The 15406-nt window shown below is 37.1% G+C and overlaps 1 protein-coding gene and 1 non-coding gene across 2 annotated transcripts; both read left to right on the forward strand.

The window, feature by feature from the left end:
- Nucleotides 1-205: 205 nt before the first annotated feature.
- Nucleotides 206-277, forward strand: Trnad-guc (transfer RNA aspartic acid (anticodon GUC)). Its single transcript has one exon. It is a non-coding gene; the product is annotated as a tRNA-Asp (tRNA).
- A 4168-nt stretch (nt 278-4445) lies between these two features.
- On the forward strand, nt 4446-8889 carry LOC143360898 (uncharacterized). The gene is made up of 10 exons (XM_076800077.1): nt 4446-4591; nt 5657-5776; nt 5896-6013; nt 6173-6419; nt 7299-7397; nt 7539-7629; nt 7728-7873; nt 7953-8085; nt 8165-8650; nt 8720-8889. Exons 1-9 carry the CDS (start codon nt 4451-4453, stop codon nt 8213-8215), a joined length of 1146 nt encoding a protein of 381 aa, XP_076656192.1. The 5' UTR covers nt 4446-4450; the 3' UTR covers nt 8216-8650; nt 8720-8889.
- The last annotated feature ends 6517 nt before the right edge of the window (nt 8890-15406 follow it).

Consider the following 15406-nt stretch of genomic DNA (forward strand, 5'->3'; position numbering starts at 1 on the left):
ATATCATTACAATAGAAAAACATACGACAAAAGACTACTCTACGACAGTAACATCACCTTCGACCATCCGGAAATGCGCTTTAGATATAAGTTAACAAAATACGACAAAGAGATCGTCGCGAAGGAAGACCCAGAGAAGTTCTGGTGGTTCCAAACCTAGATAGCAATTATAAGTAATAATAACAAATATTAAAACAGCGTCCCGTCCTCGATAGTATAGTGGTCAGTATCCCCGCCTGTCACGCGGGAGACCGGGGTTCGATTCCCCGTCGGGGAGTGAAATTATATTTTTACAAATTATATTTTTACATATATGTTATCTAATTTTAAATGCTGTATCAGATTATATTTTTAATACCTTTATGTAGTATCTTAGTAATAAGAAGCTCAACCGTTACCTCCCGTTAAATTTTAGAAATAAAAGTTGCGTACAAAAATTAATTACATCAAAGAACAAAAATGTACAAATAATCCCCGACCTAAAATGTAAATTAACAGTGCAATAACTAATAGTAGTAACAACAAGGTAGCATAAGCACCCGCAATACACACCGTTAAGTATTTTTTAATTAGATTATACTACAAGTAGAGTCATAGATATAACCTACTAAACACTACCAAAACAAACCCATAATACCAAAGATTGTACAGTTTTCCCAACCCGTGCCTTTCTGTACATATACATATACGTATCCCTAATTAAGTTAAGCCATACTTAGTCTAAGTGTTAATAGTTGCAATAAGTGCAGTGTACATATAGATATAATCATAATATTAAACCGTGCGTGCCCGGAACTCCGAGCCTTTAGTTTATATATCAAACATTTATATTTGTTATACTTTTTTTTTGTGTTTAAGTTTATTGTACCCGCTGTATATATTGTATTTATTGGCACAATAAACACATTGTTACAAAAAAAAAAAAAAGTGGTTAGTATCCCCGCCTGTCACGCGGGAGACCGGGGTTCGATTCCCCGTCGGGGAGAATATTATTTTTGTTATTTTTAATGTTATCTTTTATTTTTCATATATTCTACATTTTTAGCATAGTACATTTGTCCCCCACCCCCTGAAACTGTTGCAGCATAGGGATTCGCCTCCCTTATACTCACCCACAAAAGCGACCCAATAGTACACGTTGTAACAATAAATATATATGTTTTAGCAGTAAGTGCAATAGTTATATGACCGCCCAGACTGTGCGTACTCGATAAGCGAGTCTTTAGTCTTAAGTTCCTATTTTATAAGCCACGCCTCCTTTTGTACGTTTAAGGAAATTTTTGTTTTGTTTCGTTGTTAAGTCTGTGGCGGCGACAAGCTGGCGCCACGTCTCCGCCATGTGTTTAGTTTTAAGAAAGTATGTTTGTACGAATGAATATCGGGTTGCGTGCTGCGCGAGAGCGTCGAGTGGATGTTTAGATGACTGGGTCGAGTGTCGCGTAGGGTGAGCGTGTTTAGTTTAGTTAAGAGCGAATGCAGACCGTGAGAATGAAGAAAGAGGGATTGTTGTGAGGATGCGTTAGCGAGCGAATGGTTAGTTCGTAAGTTTAGTTCTGTAAGAGAATTCGTCGAGAGCGGACACGTGGGCTACGCGGGTGTATTGTCCCTCTCAGAATAAAGTCTAGTCGAACCACGAGCGGTACACCTTTAATACCCGTAACCTATCCCGACAGTACTCACCATCCACAAGTCTATTGTTTTTCTTTTTTGTTTGTTTGTTTGCTTATATATATTTATGTAAATGTTATTTTGTTTTGGCTAAATAAACGTATGTTACAAAAAAAAAAAAAGTGGTCAGTATCCCCGCCTGTCACGCGGGAGACCGGGGTTCGATTCCCCGTCGGGGAGTGAAATTATATTTTTACAAATTATATTTTTACATATATGTTATCTAATTTTAAATGCTGTATCAGATTATATTTTTAAATACCTTTATGTAGTATCTTAGTAATAAGAAGCTCAACCGTTACCTCCCGTTAAATTTTAGAAATAAAAGTTGCGTACAAAAATTAATTACATCAAAGAACAAAAATGTACAAATAATCCCCGACCTAAAATGTAAATTAACAGTGCAATAACTAATAGTAGTAACAACAAGGTAGCATAAGCACCCGCAATACACACCGTTAAGTATTTTTTAATTAGATTATACTACAAGTAGAGTCATAGATATAACCTACTAAACACTACCAAAACAAACCCATAATACCAAAGATTGTACAGTTTTTCCCAACCCGTGCCTTTCTGTACATATACATATACGTATCCCTAATTAAGTTAAGCCATACTTAGTCTAAGTGTTAATAGTTGCAATAAGTGCAGTGTACATATAGATATAATCATAATATTAAACCGTGCGTGCCCGGAACTCCGAGCCTTTAGTTTATATATCAAACATTTATATTTGTTATACTTTTTTTTTGTGTTTAAGTTTATTGTACCCGCTGTATATATTGTATTTATTGGCACAATAAACACATTGTTACAAAAAAAAAAAAGTGGTCAGTATCTGTACGGTTCCAAGAGGATGCATGCCGCGGCCCCCATAGAATACCGTAGTTTTATTTTTACGGCGTAATTTCACGTTGTCTCCAGATGTCGTTGGAGGCCCTTTTCCGATTTTATACTGTCCTTCGATACTTTAGAAGAATGCTAATCCTCGAGTGTCGTATACGGCACTCGAAGATTCGAGCTGACAGTATTGGAAAGGTGGCCATAAAGTCAATCCGTGGGCCCGTCCTTTAGAATTTCATGCGCTTCGTAGGGTCCCGGATTCGGACTTTCGCAGGCCTGATGGTTACCATCAGCGGCCAGCGGCCAAGGGTCCGCATCCCTTGTGCCACACGTGCAAAACACTTGCGGTGTTTTCGGCACGTCGCGTCCTTCCCTTATTACCTACTCGAGGTACCCTCGGACCCGTGTTCCGAGAAATCGTTCGTCCCCTTGGCCATCGGGACCGTAACCAGGCCAAGGGCCATAAATCCGCGGCGGGCCATGCAGACCCGCGTCGTCGCGCTGCTTCGGGGTAACGTCACTCGCGGATTTTCGGCCGTCTTCGGCATTTTTCGGAAGGGGATGTTTTTCCCCCAAACGGGCCTTATCGAGGCATTCCGCGAGGTGACTTACGAACTTACTCCGAAGCAGTGAGGCAGAAACGAAAAACCCGTCATACCGGACGTATCGGAGAAGCGAACAAACCGTTGCATCGAAATAGCTATCGGCTACCATCGTAACACAAGTTAACTATCGGTTAACACATATTAAAGTTCCGACCACACCTCTAGAATTGTTACAACCGCGGATCCACAAAAAACAAGTCGCCCAATGTTAGTTCGGCCGGCGACCAAGTGCGGGATAAAAATCTAGTCCAAAATAAATACGTTATTTTAAAAACAACGCGTATCCGTTTTTTATCCTCGGCAAGAACTCATTACAGTATCCCCGCCTGTCACGCGGGAGACCGGGGTTCGATTCCCCGTCGGGGAGTGAAATTATATTTTTACAAATTATATTTTTACATATATGTTATCTAATTTTAAATGCTATGTCAGATTATATAGTATCTTAATAATAAGAAGCTCAACCGTTACCTCCCGTTAAATTTTAGAAATAAAAGTTGCGTACAAAACTAGTATTTAATTACATCAAAGAACAAAAATGTACAAATAATCCCCAACCAAAAATGTAAATTAACAGTGCAATAACTAATAGTAGTAACAACAATGTAGCCTAAGCACCCGCAATATCCACCATTAAGTAATTTTAATTAGATTATATTATAAGCATAGTCATAGATATCACCTATTAATAACCATCAAACCAACCCATAATACTTATATAGCATAATATAATATAATAATTATATAGCAGAACAATAGAGGAATGCGCAAAAGCAATAAAAATAATTTTACTTTTTCACTTTGCATTTACCAATTTGTTCAATCATTGCTTATAACAAATTGAATTTGTGCCTGCAACAATTACTTCAAAGCGAGAGTAAGTGTCTTCTTCGAGACAATTTGCAAGAAAATGGAATAGATTTCATCATCATAATTCACAAGAGAAGGAAATAGATAATTGTGCGATATACAGTATGAAATAAATTACTTATACTCAGTTAGTCTCAGTGCAGTTGTCAGTGTACACAGTTCTCACGATTTCCGTGCCAAAGCTGAAAGGATCTGCACAATTGCTTCAAGTGAAGAAGTCAGTTTTGCTGGTTGGTTTTTTAGTAGGAGAGAAATAGAAACAGGAAGCCCTTAATGAAGAATTCCATTAATTTTTTAGGCTACCTCAATAGGGGTGCTGATATCAATCGATACTGGTCGGAAGTAGGTAATTTGCGCAACATTGTAGCGGAAGTGGGACCGCGTGGAAGATTTATGCGACCGAGGTGTAGTTGCGTGTTATCACAAACTTTCCGTGCAGTCATTTTTCAACCTTCAGCGAGATGGAGGAGTTTCGGAAGAATTTCACTCTTTATTCTTCTGTGTTGTGCTTTACTGCGCTCTGGCCTTACGACGAATCTCGATTAGGAAAGATTCAAAGAGTCACGCTTTCTGTGCTTTATCTCTGCCTTTTAGTGATACAGGTAATCAAGATTTGATTATTATTAGATTTATGCGGCGTTTAGGCTCGTTTTAACCAGCAAATCATTTTTAATCCAATGGAGATATTCCCACATATTAATTATGAAGTATAGGAATTTATGTTGAACGCGACACGAAAATGGCAAGACCTCGTCTGTGTTATTACAGTTTTCTAGTATCATACAAAAAACCAATTAAAAAATGCTATTGGAAACCATCTTTATAGAATACTTGACCTCTCACTCTTACTGATAAGTCGGCTTTTGTCGGTTTTTTTTTTTTTTAAAGATTTCCGTATTCCTTCTTCAACCTGCGCGCCTTTATTATAAAACACGATGTGTCCTTTTAATTCGAGCCCTAAAAAGTTAAAAAATTCCTACGGGAATACATTCCATAATGAATTCATAGTATTACGTTAAATCTTTGGATTTCGTACCTTTCTTTATTTTGGCCGCAATATGATTCGTTCCTTGGTCTTTGAAATAAATACAAGTTGTAAAGAAATGGTTTAATTATTCAAATAATAGAAAATCAATATACGTTTCTTCTCGTATTTAAGAATTTGCTATGTTTTTGGAATAAAATATTTTTCATAATGTGAAAGAGTAAATTTCACAGGCATTAGCTCGATACGGTTGTTGATTTACAATGTTTTGTAAAGCGATCGGTGTTGTTTTAGATGAATAAAATATTGTAAATTGATATTGGTTTCAACAATGTTATTAAACAAGCACCAAAATTAATCAGTTATCGGTAACGAGGGACTCTACCTAAATGAAACAATCTTACTTTAAATTGAAGGGTTTCTGAAATACCAGCGTTGCTAAAAAACAGTAGTTTTCTAGCGCCATCTGTCCAAATAAAGCGGCCAGTTAGCGAACTTTTTAAGACAGCAACATAGAAAGTAAGCTACCAGCTGGATTTTACAGTGTTGTCGGTCTTACCGATACAATGTTGCCATTTTTAGCTTTCCTAAGTTAGATAGCACCGTCTCCCTTCGTTTCATGTAAAATTAGTATCTACTAATATCCTAGTTATTTGTTTAAAACAAATGACATATTGTTCAGGTATCGACGATAAAATGGGTAGAAAAATCACTGTACAATGTGCTAATGATGTTATCGTTCACTTGCCCAATAATACTGTATTTTCTACGGTACGTTGGTTTTGCGGCCAACCGTTCAGTAGTAAGTTAGAAAATATGTTACTATGGTTTCGTAATGTCAATGCAATTATTATATCCGTTAAACGAACACAACTTGTGTTATCTTAACGTCTCCTTATATGTCTTCCTATATGTCTCTAGATGAGAGCTGTATTCGATAGATTTTCAAACGATTATAGCGCGACGACAGATCCTGTCGAATTGGATATATTCACGAGGCAAATAATAGTGGCGAGACGCGTGATTTTAGCATTTTTAGGTAATGATACTCAAAATATTTTTATGAAGTTTGATATGTTTGACAATGACTATTCTTGCTTTGTTCTCAAGAATGCGTCTATCGCAGAGACGAATTGATAAAACCGTGTTCGAAATCTTTGCGAGAACTATGCAACAACGACACTGTTCTGTATTCCAGGCCTGTCACTTATACTAATAGGATACACATTCGTGGTACTACTGGTTCCCACAATACTACGCTCTAATGCTCAACTGCAATATCTACACATATTCGGATTCTTCTACCCTGAGATGAGCCGGCAAACTGATTGTGTTTGCATATTTTTCATATCGGTTAACGTGATGGGTCTCCTATCGATAGCAAGTACGGAATCTGCAGTCGCTGTGAGTTCTTCCTATCTATGCGGACTGCTTGAAATAGCCAGGTATCTTGGAACTGTTTCTCCAAACTTATGTTTAACAATGTTATTTTCGCTTGTACTATACGGACCTCATAGGAATAATTATTTTGCTTAAGTGTACATGCGTCATTTATGAATTTGTATGCGTACACAACTCTGTAAACCATGATAACCATGATAAGCTTCTTATAGCCTTCTTTTCTTATAAGCTTCTAATAACCTTAAAATTTTAAGGATTTTAAAGGTGGATTTTATCCAGACACATATAAGGGTCCCCCCAAGCCTTGAGGTTTAATATGAAGAGGAACTGTTCGTTTATCTGGGCCTTGGCATCGGTGATTTCTCACTGGATAGCCCCATCAAGGATGTTTTTTGCTTCGGGGTATGAATATTGTCATACCTTGCTATTATGTGGTCGCAGAACCATATCTTCTTCATGTTGGGAGGCGCAATCACAGCTGAAAGCTCAAGAGAAATTACCGTAGGCTGATGGACAGACTTGAATAGACTTAATAGGCTTCCTTGGGGAAGAAGGCACATTTAGGGGGAGAGTCCATAGAGGTCTTTCTAGGTCCTAGGGTGGTCAATGAAGGTACCTCTAGAGCTGGGATACTTTGGGTGGATAGGGGTCCATAGGTGCCCTTCTAGGTTCTAGGGCGGGTCTACAGAGGTCGACCTGGGTCATGTAAGTCCTTTAGGTCCTAAGGAAGTCTATAAAGTTCTCTTTAGGTCTTCGGATAGTCTCTTTCTATGCCCCCATAGCTATAGCCGTAGTCGCAGCGTTCTATTTTTCTTAGTGGCTGATGGAGCACAGGCTTCGTTGTTAAACACCGTGTTATACTAAGATCGTGTGGTCCGTGTAGTGTGTTGTAAGAGGGTTGAGTGTATTTTAATTGTTTTCAGTTACCGAATGGGGACAGCAATCGACAATATGGTACATTCAACTACATCACAGCTAATACAAGTACAATCAGTTGTGGAACTACACAAACGAGCTTTTAAGTTGGTATCTTTGTTGAGATATTGCGACAACATTGCTGTTTATTTCATTGTATTTTGTGTTACAACTTTTATGTCTTTTCCATCTTGCAATTATCGATGGTCGCTGCTAACAACTGATATGTTGCAAATTCGTTAATATAGCACGCTCAATGATATCCTGGGCAACATGGTAATATCGTATTTAATATCGATTCTCGCAGTTGTTATATCGTTCGCTGTGAACTTGTACCGTGTAAGCATCACAGAAAGCGTTCGTGAATTAATTGGTTATAAAGCACTTTTGTTAAACAAAACTTAATGAAACAATTTCTATTTGTATATTATGCGAAGCTTCTTCTGGCATTCAAGAACGCGCAAGATTTCCCGAATCTTTTCTTCTCTGTCAACGACGTTCTATTACACTTTGTGATCATGTATTTGAACAATTTAAGTGGGCAGAGAGTGATAGACACTAGCCAGCATATTTTCAAAACAATGTGAGTCTGAACGATTAAACGATATTTCATTTTTAATATGGGAAAAAAGTAATGAAAAATCACTGTTCTATAAAAACAGATGCAGTTCGTCATGGTACTGTATTCCGTTACGATCACAGAAAATATTATTATTCATGCTAATGAGAAGCGTGAAAGAAATGCGCTGTGATCTGGGTGGTTTGTACGATTTGGGTTACGAGGGTTTCTCGATGGTAATTAACAGCATCCAGCTGACAGAGTAACAATTCTCGGATCAGGTCAGAAACAAATCTATGACCTTTCTTTTTGCAGATGATGAGCACATCTTTCTCATATTTTACTGTTATGTCGTCGACCCAGTGAAAACGAAATATTGACCAACAGTAGTGGCTTTACTGGAGTGAGATTTTATATTAGCGATTTGTACTTGATCAAACTTTTGCAAAAAAGCAATTCCGCTGCAGGAATATAAAAATGATCTTTGATCACTAGACTGCGAATTTTTATGCAAATGAAAAATTATCTACCTCTGTTGCAAGGAACAGGAGTCACTTTGTATAATTATTTTAAAAGTTCATATATGTATCCCCACTTTTCAATTCTTTTAATCTTTGCACTGTTTAAACCTTTAGTTACTCCGTTTTGTTATAATTGCATAAAATACGCAGTCTCCTGATCCAAAATGTATTTCTCACATTTATTGCATGCACCACTGTCACATTTTGCTAAGAGGATGGAAAGGGAACAGACAGAGACAGAGATCGCTTTTCACGTATTCAACTTATTCGCCGTCTATCTGTACATACTGTACATATTGTGTCGCAATCGACCAAATTTGTTTTGAATTAACAAAATTTTATAATTTAGGTCGCAGAACTCGCAATGCTACCAAAGCAAACGAATATTAGATCTAATCGAGCTGTAGATCAACGCGAAGAGCGACGTGAAATTGAACGGAATAGATTATCCCCAGCACGTACACCAGAAGAACGAGAAAATGGAAACGAAGATGATATGCATCGAATGAGACATCATCGATCAGTAATAGAAACCAATCGCGCGACAATTAAATTGAATAATCGTGCAAGAAGACAAACAAATGTTGCGTTGAATACTCATCGAGCTGCATTCCGTTATAACGTGACAATTGAATTACAGTGCAGAAAAATCCGTTCCTATTGGAACCATAAGCGTTGTGTGCCCACATTGTAAGTCATTGAGATACAAAAATGAAACACCTGGATTGTGTTGCGCAAGTGGCGCAAAGTCAAATTGGCGCCATTGGTCCCGCCACCAGAGCCATTGCGCTCATTAGTTTCTGGAACAGGAACAGATTCCACACATTTCCTGACACAAATCCAGAAATACAATAGTTGCTTCCAAATGACTTCATTTGGCGCAACAAATGTGGTTCGGGACAATTTCATGCCCACTTTCAAGATTCAAGGTCAAATATATCATCGAGCAGGTTCGCTATTGCCATCGCTGGATGCAGACTATAAATTTCTGCAGATTTATTTCATGGGAAATTCACCACAAGTAGTAGATCAGCGTTGTGCACAGAAAGCTCACCTCAGCCTTGAAGGAAAAGAATGCTAATTTCTACACCTACCAGCTGAAAAAAGAAAGAAGTTACAAGGTAGTACTAAGAGGGATGCATCATAGTATGGATACAGGTATAATAATCGTTGAATTGAAAAAACTCAACCACCAGGTAAGACAAATAAACAATATCACTAAAAGCGTTACAAAGGAGCCATTGCCACTATTCTTCATAGAACTTGAGCCCAATGCAAACAACAAAGAGATATACAAAGTCGACAGGGTATATAACATGATAGTATCATTTGAACCTCCCAAAACAAAAAGGGACATTCCTCAATGTTTACGCTGTCAGTCATATGGCCACACCAAGAATTACTGTAACCGAATTCCAGCATGCGTGAAATGCGCAGGTAAACATTGGTCCTCGAGTTGTCCATACGAAGGTAAAATTAATAATGTTAAATGTACAAACTGCCAGGGAAACCATCCGGCAAGTTACAAAGGTTGTCTTGTGAGAAAACAGTTGCAGCAAAAACTTTTCCCCAAACTTAGACATAAAATGGTCAGTCCAAATTCAAATCTGCATAACGTAACGTATGCCAAGCAAAACAATAATGCTCCTGAGGGTGTACACAACGGTATAGGAAATATTAATAAAACATTTGCTGAAGTAGCTCGATCTCAAACTAGGAAAGATCCGACCGCATTGCCCGAAAATATAAACTCCACTTCAACGTTAACAGAACTAAAAGATCTACTAACAACATCAACTAAAAATTCTGAATTAATAACCAGCATGATTCTGCAACAAACTCAACTTTTAACTCAACAATCACAGCAAATAAATAAAATGTTAGAACTTCTATCACTCATGCTAAACAATAACAATAACGCACTGGCCTGCTGCCCAGGAAAAACCCCAGATTTACTCGATTTTGCCATTTTAAAAGGACTGTCAAAAAATAACTTCAAAATTCAATCCAGCCTATATGTATCTTACTTCCGACCACTCCCCTGTTCTACTTAATCTTTTATTTAAACCATCGCAATCAAGCACTTCATCACACCTTTCTAACAATAATTGGGACCAATTTAGAGAGTACCTAGAAGAACATATTAACTGCAACATACCCTTAAAATCACCTGAACAAATAGAGATTGCGGTAACAAAGATCACCGATACAATACAGCAAGCATGTTGGTTAGCTACTAAACCTGAAGTGAATAATAGGAAATTCCTCTCGTACCCTGAGCACATACTGCAAAGAATTAGAGAAAAACGCAAGATTAAAAGTATCTGGCAAAGGCAAAAAACTCCAAACAACAAAAAGAGACTTAATGTTATCAACAAAGAAGTTAAACGAATTAAGAATTTCATACATACATTACCAATCTATCACCCAACGAAGACACAAATTATTCACTCTGGAAAGCCACCAAGAGATTTCAAAGGCCAATAATTCCTGCTCCTGCTATCAAAAAAGACGATTCAACATGGGCTAAATCTCCAACTGAAAAGGCTACCGTTTTCGCTAAATATCTACGAAATATATTTAAACCAAATATTACTGACCCCACTTATGCTCTCATGGACCACAGTCTCTGTGTAGCAAATGAAACGGACCCCATCAAAATTATACCCCCAACGTCTGTTAAAGAGGTAGCTAAGCTTATCTCTGTAACAAGCAATAACAAGTCACCTGGATTTGATCTAATAGGGGGCAAAATTCTTAAAGAGCTACCTCCAAAGGCAATTAGACTCCTCACTATTATCTTCAATGCCGTACTAAGAATCAAATTCTTTCCTATGTCCTGGAAAATAGCCCAAGTTATTATGCTTCTCAAACCAAACAAAGACCTTCACCTGCCGTCATCATACAGGCCGATCTCACTCGTCCCCTCAATGTCTAAGCTACTAGAAAAAATAATCCTAATTAGGATGAAAGAAATAATTAGCGAAAAAAAATCTTATACCTTCCCACCAATTTGGCTTCAGAAACAAATATGCTACTACAGAGCAAATACACAGAATGACCAATTCAATTACAGCAGCACTAGAGAGAAAGGAATACTGTACTGTTCTCTTCCTTGATGTCGAAAAAGCCTTTGATAAAGTCCGGCACGAAGGTCTTCTGGCCAAAATCCAAGACGCATTCCCTTTACCCTACTACCAGCTCCTCGAATCTTATCTTGAAGATAGATCGTTTTTCGTGAAGGTGCAGGAGTCATACTCGGAAGTCCACAGCATTGAAGCAGGAGTACCGCAGGGCAGTGTTTTAGGTCCTGTTTTGTACACGCTATTCACTGCAGATATCCCTACTACGTTAGAATCAATGATATTTACCTTCGCGGACGACACTGCTATTTTGGCCTCACACTCTGATCCCACAAAAGTTCACTCTATACTCAAGCAACACTCTCTAAAAATTGAGCAGTGGTTAAATAGATGGAAAATAAAAGTAAATTCTGACAAGTGCAAACACATCACGTTCACTCTAAGAAAAGGCAGTGTCCCACCTATCACCCTAAATGGAACCATTATTCCCTCAAACTGAAACTGTAAAATACTTGGGCATGCATCTAGATGCAAGAATGACCTGGAAGCATCATATAAAAACCAAAATAGAGCAAATCCGTTTAAAACGACGTACCATGTACTGGCGTACATGCAAAAATTCAAGATTAAATACGAACAATAAACTATTAATATATAAGTCTATAATTAAACCAATATGGACTTATGGCATAGAAATTTGGGGGAATGCTGCAAAAAGCCACATATCCAAGCTTGACGCACTACAATCCATTATCCTTAGAACCATTGTAAATGCACCGTGGTACGTGAGAAATGAGCAAATTCGCAAGGACCTCAAGGTCAATTCCGTGGAAGAGGAGATAAACCGACTATGCAACAGACACAAACTCAGACTGGAAAATCATCCAAACGAAGCAGCAAAGAAGCTCTATACAGAAAACCTGCCTAGAAGACTACGCAGGAAGCACCCAACTGATCCTCTACACAAGGCTTAAAATTGTGTTCTCTAAAAAGATATTTTCTACTGGGAAAATATCAACGGGATAAATTCACTTATCTTGTTAAAACAATCTACCGAATGTCCTCTGGGACAAATTGTAGAGTTTGAGGGAGTTAAAAAAAAAAAATTCTGACTGTCGTCGTATACGGTTGTCGTGAATAAAGATTCTTAGTATTTTGCAATACGCCCACATTTATTTCATTCAACTATATCGCGTTATATATCCTCTCGGTATTTCTTACAATCGGGTTGCGTGCTGCGCGATAGCGTCGAGTGGATGTTTGGATGGTTGGGTCGAGTGTCGCGTAGGGTGAGTGTGTTTAGTTTAGTTAAGGGGGCCGGCAGGCATTTGGCCTTGACTGTCACGCTATGTTATCCTGTGCCTTTTTTCTAGACATTTTACGTCTTAAATAAGTAAGTAATCAATTAAAAATGCATACCACCGTGCTTGTACATGTCTTTGCTACGTCTGTATAGAGCCTTTTTTTCGATACGAACACTAAATCTCTCGAAATTAAGAGAATCTCTCAGCGGCAGCCATCTTGTGACGTCATACTTGCTTCAGAATTCGAATTTTCTGCCGAATATTACAAATTACTCCACGATGAGGTAGAAATTCGCAATTTGGGCTCCATACAGACGTAGATTGGACTTTTAGGAAACACAATTGACCACTTCTAAACTGCTCATTGCAATATTGAAGCGGCAGTTTGTCTAGATTTTGACCCTTGTATACGTATATGGATTTCAAACAATGCCGGCCCCCTTAAGAGTGAAAGCGGACCGCGAGAATGAAGAAAGAGAGATTTTCGTGAGACTGCGTCAGCGAGCGAATGGTTAGTTTGAAAGACAGTTCTGTATCAGAATTCGTAGAGAGCGGACACGCGGGCTACGCGGATTGTATCGTCCCTCTCGGAATAAAGTCTAGTCAAACCGCGAGCAGTACACATTGAATACCCGTCACCTTCCCGACTTGTAGTCACCTTCCACAGTGTAATTATTGTAATGATTAAAGCAATTCTTGTTCAATGTGCTGCAGAAGAGGCTAAAGCGCCTGGAAACCACAAGGACGCCGAGACGTCGCACAGTGCGGACAAGCGGTGCATGTCTCACTACACGTGTATATCACGATGTACACGATACATTCCTTTGGCAAAACCGCATATTAGGAGGAAATTGATATTATTCATCATTTAACAATTATTTGTATGCATAAATATTCTTAAATTCTTTTTAATTTATTAATTTTATTGTTGAATTTCATTTTTCGTGAATAATTACCATTACATGTATGTATATTCGTAATCAAATTTTGATTTCTGTAAAAAATTTTGCCATGGCCGCACTCTCTAGAGTGCCAAAAATCGAAAAATATTACATTACTTGTAGACGAGTATCGCAATAATAATTCTGTAAAATGGAAACTGCTTACCAAGGTAATGCATTCTTTTTACGTGTAATAAAACAGATTTATTTTTTGTATAAATTTTCAACCGTTTTCATATGTTCAAACTAACATAGTATAACAAAAACGACAAAATATGATATATCCTGAGGTTTTTACATATTCGGATATATTACTTGTTATAGTTTAAGAATTTTATAGTTTTGTCTGCAATTAACTAATAATGCTACTCTTAAATTTACCAACTTTTCAGAAGTGCTCATACGTTTCCTTTAAGATCTGTTGTGGAGTATTTGTTAATTTCTTTTTGAATTTATTAGTTGTATTGTTAAATTTAATTTTCTGTGAATAATTAACAATACACGTACATTCGTAAACAAATTTGGATTTTTGTCCAAAATTTTGCCATTTGTCCGCCACAGTCACGGTGCGGAATTTACTAGAAAAATTCAATATTCATGTATATCACAATATGAAATACATTTCTTTTGCATAAAATGCGTAGGATGGAAATTGTTATTAATAATCATATAATAATCGTTTTTAATATATGTTTTATACCTATCGGAAAAATAACCAGAATGTAAGGGTAGATTGAGATTGTTTGGGAGACCGTGAATGAGTCGCATAGCGAATAGCGATTTGTTAAGTTTGTTAATTTTGCTTACTGCTATTATAATTTGTTTAGGTTTCTTATTATTAATTTTACATATGGTTTATTTATTATTAATTTCGTTTTAACTTTGTTAGTTTTTAAAAATACATTTTTTTTATAAAAATTGTTAATTTCTTGTTACATTTATTAATTATATTGGTAAATTTCATTTTTTGTGAAGAATTACCTGTATATGTACATTAATAACCAGAGAAATGCCCAAATGTGGCTTACGAGGCTATTACGAGCTATTACGAAATAGTGATAAAAAAATGAATTAAAAGTGATAAGCGTACTTTGAGACTAATTTCCTTCATTCGCTTTTCATGTCAATTCCACATTTCTCTCGTAAGTTGTGTTTTCCCTCCCACTCCCATTTCGCATGACCCATTTCATACGTACATTTGATTTGATTTGATTTAACATTTATGTAACGTCTAAAAGACGTACCTTTTTGTAACACAAGACAAATAAAAATAAAGAAATAATTTTACCTTTTCACTTTGTAATTATCAATTTGTGCAATCATTGCTAGAACAAATCGAGTTTGTGCCTGCAACGATTACTTCAAAGCGACAGTACGTGTCTTCTTCGAGACAATTTGCCAGAAAGGGAAATACATATCCCCAAGATAAATCACAAGAGAAGGAAAAAGTTAGTTGTGCGATGTGTAGTTTGAAATAAATTATATGAAAATACTCATATCCTCGTGGTTAGTCTCATTGTCAGTGCAGTTGTCAGTTCTCACAGTTCTCACGATCATTTTATCAATGATGGAAGGATCTGCACACTTCCAGCTACATATAATAAAGAATAGTAAAGAAGTGAATTTTTCTGGTTGTTTTTTAATGCGAAAGAAACAAGAGATAGGAAGCAAGCCTTAATGTAGTATTCCATAAATTTTTTATTCTACC

This window comes from Halictus rubicundus, chromosome 14 (assembly GCF_050948215.1).
Source record: "Halictus rubicundus isolate RS-2024b chromosome 14, iyHalRubi1_principal, whole genome shotgun sequence".
In the NCBI taxonomy this organism is placed as follows: domain Eukaryota; kingdom Metazoa; phylum Arthropoda; class Insecta; order Hymenoptera; family Halictidae; genus Halictus; species Halictus rubicundus.

Excerpts from the sequence above, each read along its gene's own strand:
- LOC143360898 (XM_076800077.1), top strand. The coding sequence starts at position 4,451 with ATGGAGGAGTTTCGGAAGAATTTCACTCTTTATTCTTCTGTGTTGTGC. Across the intron at positions 4,592-5,656 it reads TCTGCCTTTTAGTGATACAG|GTATCGACGATAAAATGGGT; the intron begins GTAATCAAGATT and ends CATATTGTTCAG. Across the intron at positions 7,398-7,538 it reads CTACACAAACGAGCTTTTAA|CACGCTCAATGATATCCTGG; the intron begins GTTGGTATCTTT and ends TCGTTAATATAG.